We start from the raw sequence: 25,153 nt of genomic DNA on the forward strand, positions 1-25,153 counted from the left end.
CAGCCGGCCATTTCCTTGGGCGGTATCTCTTACATTGTCCGGCGCACGTGGGTAATGGCGTCCACTTGCCACCATTGTCATGGGAAGTACTTTCACCATGTCCGCGGCACGCGGGTAATGGCGCCCATGTCCGGCCATTTTAAAAGGCAATTTTGTGCGAGATGTCCGCGCAATGATGCGCCATCAGGCTTCGGGGCAAATTTTTGTGGGGCACAGGCATGTTGGCTTTATTTATGTGTTTTGGCATGCACGTTTTCAAGTGGCAGACTGGTGGAGTGGCCTTCCACCCACCACCCCTAATCCCCCCCCTGGCGGGCAATGTACACATGGTTCCACACAGCCGCCCTCCAGGGCATGGTACACAGAACAAGGGTGCTTGTACATGCCTTTAGGCCGGGCAACGACGGGAGCGGAGAGACGTTTTCGCTGGATGTCCTGGCCACCCCTTTACCTGCTGGGGTGGTTCTCGTGCCGTTACAGGAACACCGCACTTTGGCAATTGCTGGGCATAATTTGGTCATGCATGTGTTAGCAATTGTTTCGCTCGGCCTTTTACTTGGGCAGTGGGGCGTGTTGGCCACCAGGGGGAACAGTCTCTCGGTTTCAGTTTCTCCGCACACGCTGGAATTTTGTATGTCCTTTCCACCTTTTCCCATAGAATTTCATTTCTCAGCACGGCAGGCTATCATTCGTCCTTGCCCTCGAGTGGTGTTTTGCAAACGGGCATGTTCAATTTCACGGACTGTCATACACCTGATGATTCTTAAAATGTATTATGACTACACAGCAGGTACCTCTACTGTTTCTAATACGTGGTTCTCACCCCTGAATGTTTGCTTTAAGATGTTTAAATTACCTTTAAATTTTTAGGGTATTTATCGGTTAATCTGTGGCTAGATTTCGGGACACTTCATGCAATGATTCCCCAAGTAAACTGCATTCAGTGGCAATTAAGTTAGCTGATTAACACAGGTGCCAATATTATAGATGCCACTGCTCCGGCATTATACGTTATGATTTGGTCCCATTTTCCTCTAATGAGGCCTTCCTAGTACAAATAGGCACAACTACAGTTCGCCTTGCCCTCGAGTGGTGTTTTGCAAACGGGCATGTTCAATTTCACGGACTGTCGTACACCTGATGTTTCTTAAAATGTATTATGACTACTCAGCAGGTACCTCTACTGTTTCTAATACTTGGTTCCCACCCCTGAATGTTTGCTTTAAGATGTTTAAATTACCTTTAAATTTATTTTAGGGTATTTATCGGTAAATATGTGGCTAGATTTCGGGACACTTCATCCCCAAGTAAACTGCATTCAGTGGCAATTAAGTTAGATGATTAACACAGGTGCCAATATTATAGATGCCACTGCTCTGGCATTATACGTTATGATTTGGTCCCATTTTCCCTAATGAGGCCTTCCTAGTACAAATAGGCACAACTACAGTTCGTTATTCAGTCCTTGGTTTTCTAGCATGCGGCGTACTGCCACACATAAGACTTTCATATGTCACACGTGGCCGACTGGATATATGGCTATGCCACTCATACATAGTCCCAAACTTGGTTAGCTTGGGTTGATCACGGCAATTACTCCAGTGGGTCAAACGAGAGGCATTCTATTATTTGGAATACCAGGGATTAACGTGTTTCTCTGTTAGCATAAATATTAGTTATGTGTGTGAATGAGGTGTGAGTTTGCAAGCCCACAAATAGGGTATACGCTAGGGCGCAAGTCATTATGATCAGATGATTAAGATTCCTTGCTGAGCAGCTGCTGTCTCCCTCAGCTTCACGAGGAAGTGTCACTGCTGGCTATTGAACTGTCAGTCAAAATTTCACTCAATTCATAAAACTTCACACATAGCAACTTTTCCTTCCAGGGTTTGTACCTGCTACCCAGACTGTACTCAGCATATTTTGGGTGGGTATGAATTTTCCTCCTCACACCTTTAGTATCCTCTTTTACAATTCCCAGGCTAGGTACGGTGTTACACCAGAGAATTTTGAATGGATCCACATTTGTACTCCACCCCCGATGTTATCGCATCCTAATTATACCTTTTCACAACAAATTCGTCCCTGTTAGGCATGTTCTCTTATGCAAGAGGTTTTAGGGTATGGCTATTCCTAGGCTACCTCTGAGCAGGTCCTGTAAGCGAATTCCGGAGTGTGGAATTACTAACTAGGGTAATCAGAAATGCTTGGAACTCTGGGAGTTGATAGTTCCCCCCTAGTATTTTGGGTAGGCGAAAGGGGTGCAGCACAAGGTTTGTGCCTTGTGTGGTCGGCAAACATGCCAACCTGTGTATGGTCCAATGGGTATTGCGCGCAATACACACCAGGCACAGAACTAACGTTACGTAGGCTATGGTTGAGGAAGGAGTGGTCTCCTAGTGCATTGATCTTGATGCCCGAGGCCTCCTCCTAGATTGGCTGTCCTTCTAGCTCAGGTACCATTACACTCCATGTAGTGTGTGCGTGAGGCAAGTAGTGTGCTTCTTTAAATTACACATACCCTTCTTGGGACAGGAACACACGGATGCATGGTTTCGCTAGAAGATGCTGCCCAGGGTATGCTTGGTGATGGGAGCGATCTGAACACCCTGTATTCTGCTCCCGGCATAAGTCTCCCTGGTTCACGAGTTCCTATGTTGCACCGGTGCAAGTGTAAGATAAACACGTGGGAAATAGCAAACTGTGCGTTAAAAGAAGTGGCGTGGTATGCAACAAAAAGTACCAAACACAGGTACATAGGGAGCACTGCAATAATGGCAACAGCTTGAAACTGAGTAATTGTACCTGTGCACCCTCGATTACGGCTCATGTGTTGCTCTTCCTTGCTTGGGAGGGTCATACTTTATAGTCATCCCCTCCCCCTTCCTTTGGTCCTCCTGCCTTTTTTCACGAGCACGGACTGACAATAATAGTTTGGGGTGGGCCTGAGAAGTCTTTTAAGAAATAATGCATTATCCAGGGGGGGCAAGTGTTCCCGGCTGTCCCCGTGGTTTTCAGTTTGCCTCTTGTAGGACCACTTCACTAGTCGCTCCAATATATGCATTTGCGTACCGCAATAGACTTCTGTATCCTGTAGGGGATTAATTGCCCAAGCGTAATCTTGCAGTTGATTGGTTTTGTGACGGCACTTGTCTACCCGGGGGGGGGTTCTCTGCTGGGGGGGCCCTTCCCATCACCTGGTCTCTTGCCTGGGATAGTCTTCCCTATTGGGGTAGAGGGTTTGTTCCCGGGTGGTCATGCCTATTGGAGTCGGTGTGGCTGGCATTTACCCATGCATGCCCCTGCGCAGGTCAGCTTAGAGGGCTCTCTGTGGCGCTGCGGTCCCCGGGAGGTGGTCGTAGTTGGCCTTCAGTCTAGCTAACTTAACGGTATTACGTCTGAAGCCGCCTCCAGCCTAAAACACATGAGGGCAGGGGATGCCGGCTGCTTGGCCTGTGGTCCCGGTATATCGCTTAACTGGGACTCGTCCAAGTTCTATAGTATGTCTGGTGCCCTCCTATTCCCTCGTGTCAGTAAGCACACTTACTCTCCTTGCTGGATTATGAAGATGGTGATTCAGCGGTATCAGTGACTCCTGGCGCAGTTTTCTGTCGCTCAGTGGGGAGGGATGTGTGGGTGCCCCAGCGGCATGTGCTGGACAGCTTATTTCATGTTACTTTGGGCCTCTGTAGTAGGGCCCCCTTCCTATCCCTTTAGTTTCCTGAGGGGTGGTAGGACAGGTTTATTGGTGCCTGATGGTAGCACCCCAAGCCTATGGGCGTTGCCCTGTTCCTCCTGTCTGGAGGTAGCAATTCTAGGTGTAGGTTGCAGGTAAAGAGCAGTAATAATGGTGGGGGGCCCGTGCGGCAGCGGGAACCACCTCACGGGCTGTGGCGGAGTTACTGGGCGATCCGGAAGAAGAGAGGTGCAAACGCTGGACGTCAGCGGGCACATAGGGGTGCCAGAGCATAACCTCAGAGCCTAACCTGGAACCTCATGGGAGGTGCAGGAATCCGTGTCGGCGCCCCAGTAGTCCTTCGGGCGGTTGTGGGCCTGTGCAACCGGGGGTTTGCCTAGTCACGCCCAGCAAATGGGCGTGTCATATAATTATGGTATTTGTACAACAGTTGGGTGGTTCGCCACTGTGTTGTTTGGCTCAACAGGCGGGCAGGTGGCGAGAATGCGGCCTGCCCTAGGATCGCCCGTAAGCTAACCCACCGTCATTACATATGTTGTATGTAATAAACCTGCAGCAATTTTTACCCAAACCTAACATTTGTGTCCTTGTGTTATTTGCGGGTTTGGGCATGTGGGGCGGGTGTTCATGTGGGCCCTGAGGTGACTATGCGCCTGCCCGAGGCCACGCAGTGGCCATTAGGAGGGCGGGCTCTTAGTCATGGAGGGCTGTCCCGCCCCCACATGACATAGTACTTCCTCACCCAGGGCAGTCTCCCCTGGTTGGTGGAGACTGTGTAGGTGATGCACGTCCGGGGCGGCTGGGAGGAGCCGGCGGGAGTATTTCTGTCCACTTCCCCGCTGGGGAGGCCTCTTTGCCGCTCCGGACGTCGTTGTAGTTCCATGTTGGGACACTCTTTTCCCGCCCTTCCTCTAACCCAGAGTGTCTGCTTGAGGGGGCTCAGGGGGGAGCATTTAATGTGTTCCTTTTTCGTTGCAGGCGGAGTTACTGGGCGATCCGGAAGAAGAGAGGTGCAAACGCTGGACGTCAGCGGGCACATAGGGGTGCCAGAGCATAACCTCAGAGCCTAACCTGGAACCTCATGGGAGGTGCAGGAATCCGTGTCGGCGCCCCAGTAGTCCTTCGGGCGGTTGTGGGCCTGTGCAACCGGGGGTTTGCCTAGTCACGCCCAGCAAATGGGCGTGTCATATAATTATGGTATTTGTACAACAGTTGGGTGGTTCGCCACTGTGTTGTTTGGCTCAACAGGCGGGCAGGTGGCGAGAATGCGGCCTGCCCTAGGATCGCCCGTAAGCTAACCCACCGTCATTACATATGTTGTATGTAATAAACCTGCAGCAATTTTTACCCAAACCTAACATTTGTGTCCTTGTGTTATTTGCGGGTTTGGGCATGTGGGGCGGGTGTTCATGTGGGCCCTGAGGTGACTAAGTAATTGGGCCCCTGTCTTCCGTATTTACAAATTAAGCACTGTAGAATGTGTAAGAAACTTGGACCTCCCATGCTTTCTACTTGTAGAGAGGAGAAGTAGTTCCAAGGATGGAGCACGTCGCCTGGTCTGTTTGCAGGGATTTTAATGCAGACTTTGCCTGTGTTTCTGTCGGGGTGGTGGTTCGTATAGCAATGACGCCTTTGTCTGCAAAAGTAAGTAGGTGAAGTGAATGCTTTTCTGCGGTTTTTATCCTTTGTGGGACGTTTCTATAGACTGAGAGTCCTATAACCTTTAAGGAATTGGCTGGTTGGTGGGGGCTGTCGTGCTGGGGGCTTTTATCGTGGGACACGGCGAATTGCCTAACAGCGTGGCCTTCAGGGGCTCGCGGCCTTCACCTCCATATTGTAGTGCTACAGGTCTGTGTCAGGACCTCGCTGTTTTCAAGCAAGAGTGTTTTTCTGCACTTGAGTTTTCGAACAAAGCTCTGGAGAGGGGGCAACTCGGATTAGCCCCTCATGCTGGTTCCCCGCTGTCCGAGCCGTGCCATCTCACACTCCCATCTGGGCAGAGTGAAAGGAAGTTTACTTTTAAGATTAGAGTCTTTCTTCCTGCCCGGTGAATGGACGCCATTGCAGCGCGGTTGTGAAGTGATGATGTGACGTCTCTACATTCGATGAGAAAATGGCGCGCCCCTAGCCCACTTCCAGCGGGGCCCTCGAAACATCGGCTCCTTGTTGAATTGGCTTTTGTGGCTCAACAGATGGAGCTTCATGTACTCAGCTAGAACACTAGCCAGGGGGACGAGTGCCCGTTTTTAATTAGTTATGTCATGTTCTCTTCAGTGCCAGGTTATGAGAGTGGTGGTGTTTACATTTTGCAACATAAGTGAACTGGGGGGCGGTGGAGGGGGCTGAGGGCTCTCAATGTGTGTAGATTCTTGGCTCAGAAATAAACAAGCACCTGTGCTAGTGACACTCATGAAGGCACACTATTTCTGTGTGTGCTGATCCACGAGTGTTTCATTAGTTGTTGCTTCTTATTTGCATGTCTTCGCTTCGCTTATATTGCAGATTACACACTGTGCAGGGTCCAGTCAAGAGTAAACTTCTGCTCTTTTGGTTACATCCCACTGCAGATGCCTAACGAGCAGCTGTAAACAGTTTAGATTAAACATTCAAATGGGCAAACACCTTCTTCTGCTGTGTTCCACGCGTCAGCCAAGAGATCAGAGGGGTGTCATTAATACAGGGCAAGGATGAATCAGCCTCTTTATTGGCTTTGCTTTAAGTGGGCAGGAACTCACAGGTACAGATTATCCACGCTTTGAAGGAGGAGTACCAGTCCTTCTCAGCAGGGATGCAATACTTTTAATGGAAGAATACCGGAACTTTCTCAGTACCAAGCAAGTACTCTGGGATAGAGAGTACCTGCCCTTTTATATTTGAGTTTCAAACACTGCAAGAAGGATTTAATGTTATTTGGCCTGTGGGTGAGTTTAAGGAAACCGATCAACAAAACCCGAGACATGTTATCACACGACCCGGCTTCTGGGAAGAGTTGCCTTAAGTATACAGAAAGGGGGATCCCTGGTTCAGCTAACACATTACCAATAGTAACCCATGTCTGGCTCTTTTTTTCTTTAAGTACATTAGTTTGGCAGCTAATTATCACCCTGCTAGCAAAGAAAAAAGTAAATGTTTCTTTGTTAGACCTTCACATACTCTAGTACTGGCATGCTTCATCATCGGGTCTCAACCTTGTCCCTAGAAATCAGGATAGGCTCAACCGTGTTTTAGGGAGCACTTTGCTTCGAATATTTCTCAGTCCGGAATCTTTAAAGGTAAGTAAGATACTTTTGGTAATGTGTGAGTTTGGGGAAACTACAGAAAGTTGTTTTGAATTACTTTTTACTCATGTAATGTTTTTGCACAACTCTTTCCTAACTGCAAAGTAGCTGCTGAGCGCTTGGACGGAGAAGGGGAAATGATACACCAGCTGCCATTGAAGCAGTCAAGTGGAGAGTCTAGTGTGAATCCAACTCTGTGCTCAAAAAGGCAGCAGAAGGGAGCTTCAAAGGGAGATGCCTGCTATTCCAATCAGACTGAATCAAAGCAGGCGGAAGAGGCTGACTTTAAGTCAGCTTTGAGAGGTAGCTTTGTGCATAATCGTGCAAGGTTCAATGTTTTCATCTCAGTCCTCTGCCTAACTGACAGCCACTGGAGAGATTGTTGGCTCAGAAAGCTACCAGTTGCACAGTCTTGTTCCCTTTGGGGCCTCCTTAAGAGTTTGGCAGAGAGCCTTTGAATGGCACCATCAGAAAAGCTGTGCAACTGCAATGACACATGAGGTAGAACATGTATTCCCATTTGAGGCTACTGCATAATTGATCCTCAGCCAGGTGAAAAATGCACAGGGGTGGCACAACACAGTCCCTGTATTAACACCTGGGGCTTCGACTAAATGACTGACAGAACATTTGATTGAATTCTGGCATGCAACACATAAACCAGGGATACTCAAAGTACGGCCCAAGGGCCGCGTGCGGCCGTCCTGGCTTTTATTTGCTGCCCTCTGGTGAACAGCAGCACTGGGCTGCTGTTCACTTGACAGAGAAGGAACATACAGAAAGCTGTGGAATAGACATACTTTTTTTATATGTTAACTAAAGTAACGGTAAAGAAGCAAAGAAGGTGTCCTAGACAAACTGTCTTTAGGTACACCTTTAGTCTTAAAGACATCTTGCGCTAAACATGTAAAAATATGTTAAACTCCCTGCAAACTTTAAAAAAAAGTGTATTTTACTACCTTGCCTGATTATTTTACCTTAGTAGATCAGATTATATCAATGCCTTGAGCGGCATTAATTAGAAGTGATAGTTTACAAGCATGAACTTGGAAACATTTATACCACCCCCATTCTGAAAACAATGCCATTAGTGAACCAAGAGGCAAGTCATTTGGTTGGTGCACTTTGTGTGTAGCTTCGATTGTTATAAAATTGGAACAACATTATAGTTTATTAAATAAAACACAAGAGAATGTTTTGTACAGCACACATCCTGGACGCATGGATTTTATGGGGCTCTCATATGTGGTAATGAAGAAAACGAAGACAAAGTGAAATGATCTATTGCCTAGGAGCACACAATTTGATTAAATGAAGAAACCAGTAGTGACCGTTGTTTTTCTGGTTTCACATTTTGCAATTCAGCCACCAGATGAGTATCTCCTTCCCGCTCACATTTTACATTATACGTTAAGATAGCTTTGACTTTAATTCTTGGTGCATGAGAATAGAGCGGTGGTGGAAGACAAAAGTCATGTGAAGGCTCGCTTTGCTGTCCATAACATGCATCTGCCTCGCGTCCTCCCTCGCTAACCCTTCATCACCACAACCCTCACCCTGTAGAGTTCGATGCCGCCCTCGTGCATGCCACAGACAGTACTATGTGGCCCCTGGGGAAGTGTTTGCAAGTAACCATGACATAAACAGTCAGGCGCTGCCATGGAACCCACAGTCCTCATTGGCAGTTATCTTCTACCTCCACCTCCAAGCACACCACCAGAGAGGTGGTTTTGGCAAACAAATGACCACCCCAGATAATGATGAACATTTGCCTCTGACAGTCATGGAGAGGTCAAACACTCCGAGCTTAGGTTAGTCCTACTCAGTTTTGAGGAGACAAAGCCTTAAACGTTTACTTTTTGGACAAGGTTGGAAAGAAAACATACAATCCAAGCATGGGCCGCTTACCCACCCATGTACACTTTTCTAGCATTTCCTCTACCACTGCACTATCACATTTTCTTCAGCATTTTCACTTTAATTGAACAGTGATTACTGCTTGTTATTCCTTACTGTAATAGTGAATGTGATTTTGTCTATTTAATTCTGTACAGTTACAAGGCTCTGCCTTAATTTGTGGCAAGGTTGTGCACTTTATGAACAGGCCAAACGGAACTAGCTTAATCTAGAGGGGTGAAGTGAACAGCAGTGGCTTTGGCTGTCCCGCAATGCTTAGTTCTCAGCCATTAACTCACCTAGTCGACATGCAGTTCTTGGGCAACTATGGAGCCATTTCTTCCCTGTTACTCCTTGGCATATGCCAGTGCCCATATGCTCTAGAATTCTAACCTGGCTGAAATGAATCCCCCAAATTCTTTTAAGCTTGTGTTCATGGTCTGTCAGTCTTGACCACACAGTGCAAGGGACCTACCTGCGGATGTATGACGTTACAACGCATGCTTTTACCACGCATGCTGTTACAACGCCAGTTTTACAACGCAAACCTTTACAACGCATAGTACTTTGGGGCGCTGGATAGTGAATAGTTTAATTTACTATTCCAACTCCAGTCCCCGTGGACAATAGGGAAGGTGTTGGATAGTAAATTAAATCTATTCTTTATCCTAGAGCGCCCCCCAGTGCAATGCGTTGTAATGGTTTTCGTTGTAAAACCTGCGTTGTAATAGCACTGCATTGTAAAAGTTTCGTTGTAAAGGATGTTTCCCCCTACCTGCCCATTCTCTGTAAAAAGTGTGAGCACTTGATTTCTAGGTTTCGTGCATTTGTGGTTTCCTGGTTTTGAAAACACAGTGAATGGTAATCTAGCCTTGATTTTACAAAACACTTGCACGGCGAATTTAAAATACTAGCCTTAAACCTTGTATTCAGTCTAGAAAGGGCAGACCCATGCACATCTATTCAAGGCAGATCTGTAGAAGTGCCGCATACAATTGGCACAATTGGCATAACTTCCGTCTCTCTAGTGAAAGATATATGAATGTCCCCCACTTTCTGTGACACCACAATAGGGCCAGGGCCCGGCCCTGAAATTTACAGTGGGCAGGTCAAATATTTCTGATATGGATACTGTGCATCTGTACTGGTGCCTCTCCTTATGATTGGGAGACGTGAAGCATTCCCGACCGGTTTCTTGGGAGCATGGGCGTACTGATGGCACGTTTTGCTTACAACTTAAACCATAGACTTAATTACATTTTTCAGGACTACTAAGATAATGGTGCTAGTGCAATATTTTCGCACTACCACCAATTTATAACGGAGTATTAATTACTCTTGTATGTATTTTGCACTGTGTGATGCCACCAGGTTTTTACTGATGGTTTTAGCAAGTGCAAAAATATTAAGCGAGGGCAGGGATATGCCACAGTGGGCCTAAATTGTGTTTGCATGTGTCATTTACATTTTTCAGTAAATTGGTAAACAATGCTGAACGACCTTGGGCACAACTGCTATTTGCGTCTGGAGTTTAGTCAAGAAATAGGAATGGGTTCTCCCCTATGCCTTTCCCTGCAGATAATGGATTATACCAAACTCTCCTGTTGGACTCTGAGCAGCAGTTATGTCATCTGCTATTAATCTAAAGGAGGACACTGCCCTTTCCTTTGGTTGAATACATTGAATCTGCATTTTACATTGATCTGCAGAGCATCGTTGATTCTTAAAAAACGAATCTTTGTTGACTTGTTTTGACCTTTTTTGAGAACGCAGGTGAAAGTTGGCACTGTGTAGATTTGTAGCACAGCATTTATGTGCATGGAGGGTAGAGGTAAAAGACGAATCTTTATTGGAGTGCACTGGGCGCACTGTTGCTGGCAAAAAACGGCAAATATTTGGCGTATTAAAGCACGTTCAGAAATATTTCCTTTGTTCTTCTGAAAATGTTACCATCTTACACCTTTCTGTATTGACTGGAAAATGGTTAAACATAAATGTGTGCTTTTGCAGGGATATATAGCTGTTAATCATAGGTTTATTCTCCAACACACCTGCTTGCAGACACAATCTTTGGGGTTTTGACTATCAATATGGTAATGCCCACAGTAGGGCCGCTAACAGTCAATTTCCTAATGCCTCTTCGGACTTTTGGACTTGCTGTTTTTATGCGCCACACATGCCTCCCTCCTGATTGGTCGGGCCTAGGGAAACTGCATATGTAGTCAAGCAATGCATGTGGAGATGTTAGTTGTATTATGCTGAACTTCCAGGCAAGAGCGTCTGTCATTAAACAATTTTGAAACTTCCTAGGCTTTTTGATTAGAAGCGGCCATTACTCATTGCTCACACTGCTGTGTAGGGCACTATGCTCGAAAACCCACTTCATGGCAGATATTTAAACGCTAACAATCAAGAGAGAGTCAACCTCATATAGGGTGGGCCCACTGGATATAGGGGAAAGACCTTTTTCTTCAAGGAACTCTCACTCGCTGAATGTTATCCAGTGACACGCTTCAATACTGAGTTCTTCCGGGCCCTCCGAGGGTTGGGGCATGATGTAATGTCTTTCCTTACAAGGGAGCACTTTTTAAGGAAAAGATATGGGATCTATTTGAGGTAGTCTTTAAAAATGCTTAGGTGGTGCCCAAATCATTATTTATTCACAAGCCTGTCTTGCAAGGTAAAAAACTGGGGGAAATGGCCTAGTTGGAGGTACTGTCACTCCTTGGCCCTTAAGTGGGATCAACTAATTTCTACCACATACCCCAATACTGTGGCTTTCATCACAATCAGTTTGTTCCTATTAATGCCTTTTTGGGAAAGGATGGCTGGCTATTTACTTAATCATTCATACAATGCCACAGACAAACACAGTAAACAACCGTAATAACCTTTTTGGAAGTAGGTCCACTTATTTAGTGGATGCCTGGTGCCCCATAGGGATCTCCGGGGGGGGGGAAGTGTATCCAATAGTCACACTTAACTCCACCTCAACTCGCAGTGAATAGGTCTTAGGCCAAGTGGGAACCCATTATGACTGTGTGACTGTTGGGCACTCTTCCCCCTGGAGATCCCTTTGGAGCACCAGACATCCACTAAATAAGTAGAACCACTTCCAAGAAACGTTATTACATTAGTGTACTGTGTATGTGTGTGATATGGTATGGATGATTAAGGAAATAGACAGCCACCTTTCCCCAAAAGAGTATTAATAGGGACAAACTGATCGTGACTAAAGCAACTGGATTGGGGTACGTGGCAGAAACTAGTTGGTCATGGGCCAAGGAGTGATAGTAACTTAACTAGCCCCCCCCGCCCCCAAGTTTTTAACCTTGCAAGACAAGCCTGTGAATGAATACTGATTTGGACACAACGTAGACAATTTTAAAGATGACCTGATCCTTCAACTTTTCCTTATAAAGTGCTCCCTTGTAAGGATAGACATTACATCATGCCCCAACCCTCAGAGGGTCGGAAAGAACTCAATGATAAAGCTTGTCACTGGATAACATTCAGTAAGTGAGAATTGCTTAAGAAAAATGAATCTCCCCTATATCCACTGGGCCCACCCTGGATGAGGTTGACTCTCTTGATTGTGACACTGTATATGAGGAGGGTGAGTCACAACCTCCATTTACCTCTTTCCTCCCTCTCCTGATTTTTACATAGATATCTAAATTATAAATATACTTGGGAAACTTGCAGGCCCAGGACAAAGGTATAGTGTATAGATCGCTGGCAGTTTTTTACATTTTATATATTTTATTTTACTTTAAAAATAGCAGTCCGAAAAAAAAGCCACGGTTCGTGCAGTTTAATTATGTTATTACCGGAGAGTGTTCAAGTCTACAAGAATGTTTATGATTCATATTTAACTGAAAGAAGGGCTGTCTCCAGAATAGAAGGGTGCCCATTTATTCTATTACTCTATTAAATCAAAATCAAAAATACAGATATGAAAAAAAATAATCACTTCACATGAACAATGCCTTTGTGCACCCGTCGATCCCGTGAACACCTGATGTTTTCATTGCGCTCCTTCATCCTTTGTAGCTTGATGCAGTAAGGCAGCAGGATGTCTGCTAATCCACCCATTACAGTTTTTCATGTCGGTTCCCCCACTGCATCCTTGAAAACGTTGCCCAGCGATTCTAGAAACCATACTTAGTCAAACATCAAAACCTTTTCAGATAAATATGGTCTCCCAAGAAGGAGAACCAGGCCGTGGGGGACTGCATAGTCCTTCTCTTCCCCAGATCTCAGAAACAGAACTATCACCGTTTGAAAGTATTAGTCACAAAGTCATGTGCGCCCCTAGATATTGTGGGGCCACCAACATATAGTCATAAATCAAGACACCATCAAGTACAACTGGAGTACAGTCAAACCGAAGACTAGGAGAAAACAGCAAATAAAAGTGATTGCGTTAATCAACATCAAAGCGATATATATTCTTCAAATAAATACGGGCTACAGCTTGCGTTTGAGCTCACACAGGATTACTTCAAGTAAATCCTGTGTTAGCTCTATGTTCTAAAATCCATACTCCTTCCTGGGCTCTGAAATTCAGGAAGATTTGTTTTGGTTTCTACAGGGTGCATATCATTTGATGTAGAAAATATATTTATTACGATTAATGAGCTGCTTTTTGGTAGGATGGAGGTCAGACGCCCAACGCCCATTGAGCTGAAGGGGCTTCAGCCCCCCCCCCTCCCCCCCATCGTGTGTGTCAGCCCGGGCTGAGACAGCTTCCCGGGTCACACATAGCCACACTGAGTACTTCACATGTCTTTAAAAGACCATTTGCTTGTTAATGAGGCTTTGTTGTTTTTTCACCCCTTCTTAGAGCCCCTGCATCTCCACTCTGCCCTTTGCTGGAAGAATTAGCCCCCTCCGAAATGTCTTCTTAGCCCCCTCCCCGAAATGTGGTTCTAGTTGTGCCTCTGATGGAGGTCCTGGTTTAGTAGGGAGGTACCAGACTATGGGAGAAAATGAAATTGGAATTTGAGGAAGTAAAGCTGGAATGTGTCAATGAGGGGGATATGACAGGAGTAAGCTTGTGTGTAAGTTATGATACGCAGAAGTACTCACAACATTTTTGTGCATGTTTTTTTTGTTGCATTTCACGTATATAAGGACTGCCGGACATGTAACAGTAAATGTGTTCTCTTGATGCCACAGAAAAATGCAACAGTTGAGCTTAAATATATTTTGTGTCCCATAGTCCAAGCAAGCGATTGCGATTCTGGACCCAATTCCGAGATCTCCTACTTTATTCAGAACACAGAGTTCTCCATCACTCCACATGGCGTCATCAGTTCCAGCCAGCGTCTGAATTATGAGCGCGTCAACCACGTCTATGAGTTTGTGGTGATTGCCGTGGACAATGGATACCCACCACGCACCGGGACAGCCTCAGTACGCCTTCGCATGACCAACGTGAACGACGAGGCACCTGTGTTCTCACAGACCACGTAAGATTGTTTTGGAATCCTTCAACATTTACATATTCAGACCATATATGTGCTTGAGAAAGGGGTTTGAAAGCACACTCTGCTTGGCAGAACTTACAGTATGGTGATGTGCTAGGGTTCTTAATTGAAGAATGGGGAAGTTGGCCTGTTACTCTCTTCAGAGCTGTAGTATTTATTGTTACACAAAACATGTGCTCAGGTTGTATTCGCACATTTATGATCACTAGCCTTGTCTTATTATCTTGAAATAATGCTGATAGAAATAACTTCAAACAATTTTCTCTTTGAAATTGTGGCATAGTTTATCTCTGGTTGAGATAGTTACATTTTTGTGAAACAATGGAGTGGAAATTGTTTTGTGTACAATCCTGGTCGCTTTTACCCCATAATAGAGTAAAATAAAACTTTTCTCTTTCTATAATTATGAAAAAGAGTACCTCGTGATTCGTATTTCTTTTAATTCCTAGAATTCTATTGTTGTATTGTTACGTTTTCTGTATCATTTGGACCTTTACCCAGTGGTATTATTCATCAACACTGAATGCTTTAGAATGTTTGGGACACAGAGCCTCCAGTTTAGATTCCTTTTGTTGTTTAACATTTTAGTCTCCAACATGGCTGCTGCCAATGAAGGTTAGAGCAGTCTTCAAATTGACAACATTACTTTTCTTTCCTTAAATGCCGTATTCTGTCTAGGTCTGCCCACTAAATGATTGTGTTTTCCCTCCATTAGGTACAAAACATTCCTTGCAGAGGACGCTGGCCCCAATACTCTTGTGGCCACAGTGCACGCAAAAGACCCCGATGGCGACAACGTGTCATACCTGATCGCTGGAGGCAACGAGGAGGGAAACTTTGAATTGGACAGCCAAAAAGGTAGGAGCAAGATAAGTAAGAATATATCGATTGCAAGGTGCTCAAGGGCACAATAAGCACTTGCTTGAGAACCCACCCAGGAGCTGAGGGAAGGGGTGACCATTGGATCATCTTCTCTGGCATCTCTTCAATGGCTGTTCAATTAAAACATCAATGGGAAGGTGGATTGGAGCAAAACTGCCTTGATGGGTTCAAATACGGAAGTCAATAGTTTGTGGATTCAAGGCACAGAATGGAGTCATTAGTCAATCAAACTAAAAGCAGACTCATGCCACAACCAAGAATGGACACAGTGCCCTGGTCAGTTCTGGGGTTTTGCCTTGCTCCTTTTGCAGTGTAGACATCTTAAAGCCCCCCTAGTGCTACTAGGATTTTATGAATGGAAGGCTGTAATTTTGTACATTTTGAAATGTTTCCCTCCTTTTTGTTTATTTTGGTAGCTTTGCAAATGTTTTGCATGTAAAAAGAGTTCCAAAAATGTAGGTAAAATCCAAAGGAAATATATGTGGAGGTTTGATATTGGGCCTTTTTGGCAACCGGGGAGGAATATTGTCCCTGCTCTTGTCATATTACCCACTGCTCTACAATGTTTCGCCTTGTACTCTCTCTCCATGAAGACCCTTTGAAAGAATTGAGTTTTAGAGAGCCACTGGCCCAACCTCTTGGATTCTCTTACTCAATTGCCTATATTTATGAGAAATGTATTTATGGTTTATTTAATTATTGATTGGTCGGGTGATGCACTTGTTTTTCATTTCAGTTTCATACTAGTTCATTTTTAGATCTGGCTACCTACAGCCTTAGTTGTCCATCAGGCCATTTATACGCACAACATACAACATACATAGAGGGCATTAGATCAGCCAGCTTTAGCCATTGGCTTGTTTGGATGAACCCATTCATGCAGTGGCTTAATTCTCCGTCCACCACTTTTTTTACCAGTCCATGTCATTTTGTGGATGTGTACATTTTTTTAATTGGTAATTAATGCACAACATAGTCCTTGTGCAATTAGGCACAGAAAATAATTCTGCATTCATTATTGAAAGACCATGCAACAATCCCATAGGACTACAATGAGAATCCCCTAATCTAAGACGCCGCCATATCAACGCGATGACACAGTGACCTTAAATTAGGGTATTCTCCTCATAATGCAGTGTGATTGCTGCACTATATTTTTATTTCCTTTGTATTGCTGTGTGAGCACTTCCTTGTCTGTCAACCAACAGCAAAAGGAGCAGCCCTGATGTATCTTATCCACCCCTTCTGCATCCTGAGACCCACGCTGGTGCATGCTGCGGCCCCTTCCAATCACTCATACCCAACAGTTACCCAGCTCCTCCTTTCTCACATTCCTTCATTCCAATTCACTGCTGAGCAGTGGCGGCTGGTGACTTTTGAAAATGGCGAGTCATAAATGTTGGGTATGACTTTTATGTATCGAGCAATGCAAGCAAGCTTAATGGACAAACGTGAGGTCCATGGTGGGTACTCCTCCCTAGAGAAAATTGAAAAAAGATTGCCAAATGGTGCATTTTAAAGCAAATTAATTTTGTGATAAAGCAAGACCTGTAAAGTAGTGGGAACATATAGTCTTGAAATATTAAACACATTAAAAACTGCCCCATATCTTGCTGCATTAATATGTTAAACAGTTACTTTAATGTGCAAATTGTACAGTACGACAACTTCCGACCTTTAAAGTGTGTGTTTGGCCAGTGTCTTGCACTGCATGCGGTATCAACTTTAGAAGAAAATGCTCTAACCAGGCTTCGGGTAGCACCACAGCTTCTGGTTGCAATAAGCCATATAGAAATGTGTCCAGGCAAGTCTTTAAGTGGGATGGAAAAAGTGGGCGCTCTCTAAAAAGGAACATGTAAAATACATTTCTGTGATTCCCATAGTGTGCCACTCGACCGGTATTGTAATTTCTCTCAGAGATATAATTGCATCCATAAATATAACACAACAACTCGCATGCAAATAAAACCTGTCAGTACAATTGGCTTTATCATTAGCTACTAAAGCTAAATAAGTAACAATAATAATTTGTTATACATAATTAACATTGGAAATGTTTCAAGACTGAAATTGTGAGTCTGTGAATTAAATAGTATTGAGTCCTGTGGAAGGAGTTTTGGCCTTCAGTTAAGTACGCTATAAGTTAGATATGTATGCCCTTTTTCTCTGCACATCTCGTCCATCTGCATATCTTCAACCACCTCTCTTTCCTCTTCAGCACCCTCTTTTCATTTTCAATCTTTATTTCGACCATTCGGTCATAAAAGATACACATTACAAATAAAATCACATGGAACTCTGTCATAAACAGATAAAACATAAGTACATGAGTTAAAAAGCACAGACATAAAAGCAACTTAGAAGAAGTGAAGCATTTCTAGGTCCTACCCAGCATTTTTTTTAAAGCGATTACGCGTGTACCAAACATTAGTAAAGAATTTGGAAAGTGCAAAAACAGTTGGGCCGGAAACATCGGATTTTAAAATCCTATACATAGGTGCATATTCCCTGCCACCCAAATTCTTAATCAAAGGAAGGAGCCAATATTTTCTGGCTGCCTTGTAGGCTGGGCAGAAAAAGACCACGTGCAAGTCATTTTCCTCTTTATCATCACAGACGGGACAGTGCTTTGTGGAGGGGGCCAGTGACCAGGAACTTGTGAAGGACCGAAAGGGCAATGTGCCGTATCTCCATTGGAGGAACAACTTCCTAGCAAGTGTGGGATATATAGGGTCCAATGCCTTCTCAAATCTATAGAGATCCTTGCTTTGCAGGAACACGGATGATAGGGACCCCTCTGTCTGGATAGCTTGGGCCCTTGCCCTTTTGTGTTCATGATACAAATTCGCCAGGGATCTCTTGGAGATACTTGGTGCTACGTTTGCCGGCTCAGTCCAAAATTCGGGGAGCCCCAGTTCCGTGCAAGTAGCTTGGATGTTTTTGACCCAGGGAATGCTAGGCGCCTTGGGGTGGTTTAGTAATTCGACCAGTTCCGCCCTATAGTCGGCGAGATCGTTGCTGCTCCATAGCCTACGCCAAAAGGCAATGGGTCTCAAGCTTATCTCGTCAGCAAGTGGTCGTAGCCCTAGGTCAAGCCTCAAGGGGAGGAGCGGAGTGCTAGGGGGAAGTGCGGCTATCTGTCTTATGAATTTATTTTCTGTCAGTGACAGGTTCCGGCATGGCGTATGGCCCCACAGTTCAGCCCCGTACATAATCGCCCCCCTGGCCTGGGCCTTATATATCTGGATTAACGCCCCCAATGAGCGGTAGGACGAGCCGGTCATCATCCGGGAAATACCCCCGGTAGTTTGTATTAGTTTAAGGTTTGCCCTACTCTGATGGGGTCCCCAGGTCATGGTTTTGTTGAGCGTCACACCAAGATATTCAAAGGTGGCTACTCTTTCCAGCCGCACAGCTCCCAGTTGTGGATTCGGGCGCTGTTTTAGGCTCGGGTTCAAAACCATGAATTTGGTTTTTGTGGCATTGATTTCTAGCCCTCTATCCATGCAGAAAGCCACAAAGGAATCAAGTATCCTTTGTATGCCCATGGGTGTTTTAGATAGCAACAGTGTGTCGTCCGCAAGCATAATTGCGGGCACCCTGTTGCCGTTTAGTTTGGGGGCGTCAGTATAGTCGGTGGCGTTGAGATGGGCGATTACCCCGTTGACGAAGAGGCAAAACAGGGTCGGCGCCAGCACACAGCCCTGTCTTACCCCTCTGCCAACGGGGAATCTGTCAGTCAGTTCCCCCGACCTCCCACACCTCACACAGGCGTAATTATTGTGGTGCAGCCTCTGCAAGATCAGTAGGATATCTGGGGGCACACCCATCTCAGCCAGGACGCTCCAAAGTTTCCCCCTGGGCACCAGGTCGAAGGCGGCCCATAGGTCCACGAAAATTGTGTACAGACTGCCGCCCTCGAACTTCGCTGTCCTCCAGTAGATCAGATTCAGTCTAAAAACCTGATCCACTGTGGATACCCCCTTCCTAAAACCTGCCTGATAGGGACTGAGGGCGCCCACCTCCTCCATCCAATCCTGAAGCCTGTTCAGCAAAACCCTGCCGAACAGCTTCTGTGCTACATCTATCAGACTAATCGGTCTGTAGTTGGCTGGGAGGAGGGGCGATCCCTTTTTGAAGATAGGGACCACCTCAGCCCCCAGCCAAGTACTAGGGATTTCCATCCCATCGAGGACACTGTTAAAAAGAGCAGCAAGGTAAGGCGCCCAGACGGTGGGCTCCTGTTTAAACAGGTCCCCCGGTAGCCCATCCAGTCCCGGCGCCTTCCCCGAAGCCAGACCTGAAATAGCAGCAGTAACCTCACCTAATGTTATTGGATCTCCTCGGGAGCCCGGCATCTCCACTTCAATAGGAGCAGGGAGTTCTCCTGGCTCAGAGGTGTATAGGGACTGAAAATGGGCCTGCCACACTCCAGGAGCTATATTGGGCTCTAATACCGAATGTAGACTCCCTGATCCCCCATTCACGGTCCTCCAGAACAAGCGTTGATCTTGAATCGCTAGGGCCTTAGTGAGTTCTTCCCACTGGTTTTCCTCCTATTCTACTTTAGCCTGGACAAGAAGCTTCTTATAGGCTTGCCTGCTTTGTTTAAGGCGTTCCCCTCCTATGCCCTCCTTAATTACTCGAAGAAGTTCTGTTTTGGCCCGTCTACATGCTACATTGTACCACTGTGTTTTGCCTTGGCGCCTCTCCCTTGGCTTTCGTGAGCTGCAAGTGAAATGAGGTGCCGCAACTTTTATAAGTTCCTCATGGGCTTCAAACAGTTTGCTCTGTGAGTCTCTATTGTTTGCCTCAATGTCAAGGCTCCCCACGATTTCCAAGATGGGAGTAATCTCCGCATAAAGCAGAGGGAGTTTATCCTTGTTTGTAACCATATGCTCCCACCTGATTCTTCTCCTGCTGTTGTCCAGGAGAAGCGTGGGGTTGTTCCCTTCCTCATAGGACACTGGAGCTTGGGGGCCTGGGTGGACAAGGTCAAGCTCAAGGGCGTTATGATCACTGTCAGTCCTATCCATCACCCTGAAATCCTGTATTGTCGACCACCTCGCTAGTTGGACCAAGACGTAGTCCAAATGGGACTCTCTCCCCGTCTATTGTAAGTATTTTTACTGGGTATGTCGGATTTCATTCGCCCATTACAGGCTCTGAGTCCGAACCTTAGAGTGAGGGCAGTAATTTGCAGCGCTAGTGGGGTCCAGGCTTTCGGGGGTGGAGCTTCCACCAATGGTACTGCCCACCTAGCCTCTTCTTCCGATGAGAAGCCTTCAAGAAGGCCGGGGAGTGGCTCAAAATGAGAATTAAAGTCCCCACCCACCACATAATATGAATCAGTCGACAGTTCGGATAAAAAGTTCGAAAGTTCATCAATGGTTGGTGATTCCTTTGCCATTCCCATCGGCCTGGAGTAGATGTTAACCAGCAGAAGTTTAGCTTTATTTGGCCATGTTAGTGAGACCACCAGGATATCATCAGAGTTAAGTGGCTGCCGTGTGGCCACACAGCCCAAATGAGCTGCGACCCACGTCGTGAGCCCCCCTGATGGGCGGCCTTTGCCTTCCCACCTTGCTGGGATGGAGAATGATGAATAGCCTTGATGTCCGTAATCCTCTCTGGCCCAGGTTTCTTGGAACATACATATGTCGCCAGTCTCTATATAGTTTGCCCAGTCCGGCTCTTCCAGTTTGTTGGCCAATCCCGCGATGTTCCAGCAGATTAGCTTCAAGTGTTCGGGGGTGGCAGTTGCCATACCATAAGGGTTAGAGGAGATGATTCCGGGTCCCACTTCTGTTGCTGGGCCTGGGGCAAGGGCAGCAGGAGATGTATATGGCACAGAGAGTCTAAGCGCACCATTGTCCGCAAGAAAAGGGACCTTGGCTGTCCCCTCATCTACGGCTACACTATCAGCGATTAGGTGGACAGATTCGCATGTGCCGTAGTCAGGAGCCGCTAGATCGTTCGATGGGCCAGGGGTTGTGCCAGGGGCCACAATGGGCGGTTCAGAAAGTCCGCAGGAGCCATTATCCCAGGTCACTGGCTTGTAAACAGTAAGTCAGTCAACCCCGTCCAAGCCATTCAAACAGTTGAAGCGATTGAAATGGCAAAAGGGTGTGTCCGGCGGTTGAAAATGCGGGCGTTGTGCATAGCCTTTGTGTCTACGTCTATGTTCCACCCTTGTCCAATCATCATGCAATGGAACCTGGTGCCTGCGAATGGGGGGGAAGAAGAAAGATACTGGAAGGGTCTGTATAGTAGAATCCAGCGATCTGTTTACTCCTCCACAGATGTGCAGAACAGTGCCCGGGTCTTTAAAAGTTACTAGAATGCAGTCCCCTATTATGGTTTTTCTGGTCTTCCCTAACCAAGGGACCCTTCTCACCATAATGATCTCGTTGTTAAAATGGGATGGTAGGGGTCGGTTCCAATTAAGCCACTTAATGACCTTTTTCTTGAGGGATTGATAATCCTCATTTTCCCCTGATCTTAAATGGGGGGCACCTGCTAAAACCACCGTTAGTCTATTAGCTTCTGGCGGGAGGTCTGGCCTCCGTGGTCTAGGGGTTGGCCGGACTGGAGAGTGTGGGGGGGCGTTAACCTCTTCTTGGTCTATTCCAGTAGTCTCCGTTTGAGATCTATGGGGGGCATGATCTGCTGATTGTGTAAGTCTATTACTTTGGTTGTTATGCTGTGCCTGGAGTGGGATGGCCATAAGAGGTTGCAAAGGGGGGGCAGATGGCGCATTCCGCGGGGGGGCTTTATTGACATTTGTTACAGCTCCTACTTTTAGAGGGTCCCCAACAGAAGGATAAGTTCTCACTAGCTTTGTTTGCTTACTTACTAAGGTGTTCAGGGTAGTAAGGGATGTTTCTAATAAAGTGAGCCTAATCTCAACTTTTTTCAGACTATCGCTAATGGGCTGCAGGAGGGAGCGGAATAAGAATTCGATGCTCCCTGGGGCAGTGAGTGGAAGGGTTATGTTCGATGTGTTAGCCTCTGGTTCTTTGGTGGTAACAACTATGGTGGGGCTTGGAGGCTTAAGAAGTGGAATGGTAGGCACTATCTCAATAGCCTTCCCCGGTAGGGGGCTGATAGTGTGTTTCTTGCCAAAGTCAAGGTGTGATATTTTGGATTTCCCCCGTCCCCCGACTGACTTCCGGGCGCGTTGACTAGGCGGAGGCCTATGCAACTCCACCATTACATTTAGTTTTGACTTACTCTTCTTCGCTATTTGCATGGGGGGAGTTTGGGTTACCAGGTTGACAGGAGTAAGAGATGACTCTTGGGCGGCTGACTCTGCGTTTTTTCCGGGCACTCTCCCTGGGGTGGAGGAAGTTTCCCTAAGTAAAAGGGGGAAGTCCTCGGGTGTCGGATTATTTAAGCTGCTGGGGGGCGTGCCTTCCTCTTGGGAACTGGGGTAAGGGATGATATCACTCAATGGTCTGTTTTTCATGGATTCAATGGAGCGCCTGCGCTCCGCCCTACGTTTCTCTAGTGAGCTTTCCTTGCCCGCATCTCCCTTAGCAGATTTAAAATAATTGTCCAAAGTCCCTGTACTGGAGGCCCCATCCCTTGATGGGGTTTCTCGTGGTGATGGCGAGGGCATTGCCTTACTTGTATTGGAAGGTGGGATCAAGGGAATGGGCCCGGCCCGGCCTCCTTCGGCCCCGGACGGCCACAAACGGTCCCGCCCTTGTCCCGGGCTTCTCCCGGCGCCCTCCCGGCGCCCTCCCGCGCGCTCCCGCGCAGCGGGGCTAGTGCCTCCTCTTTATGGATTTGCAGAGTACACCGTGGGGGCGGGGCCGGCAGGGAGAGGAGCCCAGCTGTAATCGGGCGCGCGGGGACTCCTGGTCCGTGGAGTCCTCCGCTCTACCCTCGCAGCCCTGCCGGTCTTGCGTTCACCAGGTGTTGCCCCTTGCAATGGTCAGCTGCTGGAAGCCGCGAAGCGGGACCCGCGCAGCGGGTCCGGCGAGGCGTGGCGGCTCACAGCAGGCTGAGTCCGGGTCCAGGGAGGTCAGAGGTCCGTGCAGCGTGATGCCAGAGAATCCGCCAAAGGTAGGTTTTACAGCGCCTTAAGGCTTGCGGTGTTGGGGGCGGGGCCGGCAGGGAGAGGAGCCCAGCTGTAATCGGGCGCGCGGGGACTCCTGGTCCGTGGAGTACTCCGCTCTACCCTCGCAGCCCTGCCGGTCTTGCGTTCACCAGGTGTTGCCCCTTGCAATGGTCAGCCGCTGGAAGCCGCGAAGCGGGACCCGCGCAGCGGGTCCGGCGAGGCGTGGCGGCTCACAGCAGGCTGAGTCCGGGTCCAGGGAGGTCAGAGGTCCGTGCAGCGTGATGCCAGTGAATCCCCTCCCTCTTTTCAACCTTTTCCAAATGCCCTTCCTCACATCGCCTTACTTCACCACTTACAAACTTATACTGTACTCACTCACATTTAAGCAATTTATTTCCTTTTGCCCTTTACATATTTTGACATCTGTGTACCCTCTTTGCACATATTTCCCAGAATTTCAATTGCAACTGCAATACACGACCATTGTTCTGTGTGCTCCGCAGGGAGGCCAATCCACAGACATGCACTTTGCTTAGGATTCAGCCTCAGCATCAGAGCTCTCAATAAAAACCCCTCAAACACCTAGGCATGGCTAAAAGTATGCACTATGCAAGAGTAATAAGATGCACGGAATAAAAATACAGACACACAATATGATAAAATAGCTAATTCTCTTGGGGACAGTATGATTAAGTAAAACGTGAAATAAGAGAGAAACTACATTGCTGACATGCATTGCCTTTATGTTTTTAACATTCATTGTTCATATCTGGGGAAATGTAGCTGAGAGCCAATGGGTGCAGACTGTCAGCACCACACCACCTGACACATCAGCCAACCTCGACCAGGCTGTCCACAACTTATTCGACTGGATCAGCAAATTCGCCAACAAAGTTGCCCCCCTGAAACCGGCAAAAATCAACAAATCATAAAGACAAGCCAGCTGGTACACCCCAGAACTCAGTACCACCAAGTGCAACTGTCATCCACTCGAAGCGTTGGCGCATCATCACGGACCCCTTGGATGTAGCCACACACAAAATAGCACTCAACGACTACCACCGACACATCAAGCAGGCCAAAAGAGCAGCAATCATGGGCCGCATTGACACCACAGCCAACCATACCAAGGACTTTTTCAAAATCACCAAGCAATTCTCCAACTGGACTGCTACAGAAAACACAGTATGTCTCTCCCAACAACTCTGCGACTCACTATCCGACTACTTCCACAGCAAGATTGCCAACATCTACAACAACTCTAACACCCAACCTACCTCGCTCAGCTTCGACAACCTATCCAATCAGCGAACTCCAGCCCAGCCATAACTACCAGGTCCCACTCGACGTCCAGACTACACGACCATCATATCCTCCATCCACTCAGAGGCACCCACTGCTACCCTGCCCCCATCATCACTACATCCTTGGATCCAACATAATCACTCCTGAACTCACCAACCTCATCAGTGCTTCCATCTCCACAGCATTCTTCTCAGATGGATGCAGACAGCAGACCCCTCCTCAAGAAGGCCTCAGGCGATCCGAGCGACCTCTAAAAATATCTCACTGCTTCCATACTCAGCCAAAGTACTCAAGAAGGCCATCAACCGACAGCTCATTGACTATCTAGAACAAAACCACCTACTCAACGCATCACAATCAGGTTTACGGGCCAACCAATTCACAGAGACCGCATTCATCACTGCAACTGACGACATCAGAACCTTCCTCGGAAACAGTGGCTTTGATTCTCCTTGACCTATCAGCAACATTCAACACAGTTGCCCACAACACCCTCATCGAAAGACTCCACAACATAGACATTCAACAACACGCCCTC

At 46.8% G+C, this 25,153-nt stretch overlaps 1 protein-coding gene across 1 annotated transcript in view; it reads left to right on the forward strand.

Moving 5' to 3' along the window:
• LOC147724457 (neural-cadherin-like) overlaps nucleotides 1-25,153 on the forward strand; it is a 497,260-nt gene that overhangs the window by 307,090 nt on the left and 165,017 nt on the right. The window contains exons 6-7 of the mRNA XM_086966016.1: nucleotides 14,096-14,345; nucleotides 15,079-15,221. Of these exons, the coding sequence (XP_086822142.1) occupies nucleotides 14,096-14,345; nucleotides 15,079-15,221 (393 nt within the window). The remainder of the gene's footprint in view (nucleotides 1-14,095; nucleotides 14,346-15,078; nucleotides 15,222-25,153) is intronic.

This window comes from Lissotriton vulgaris, chromosome 4_1, assembly GCF_964263255.1.
Source record: "Lissotriton vulgaris chromosome 4_1, aLisVul1.2, whole genome shotgun sequence".
In the NCBI taxonomy this organism is placed as follows: domain Eukaryota; kingdom Metazoa; phylum Chordata; class Amphibia; order Caudata; family Salamandridae; genus Lissotriton; species Lissotriton vulgaris.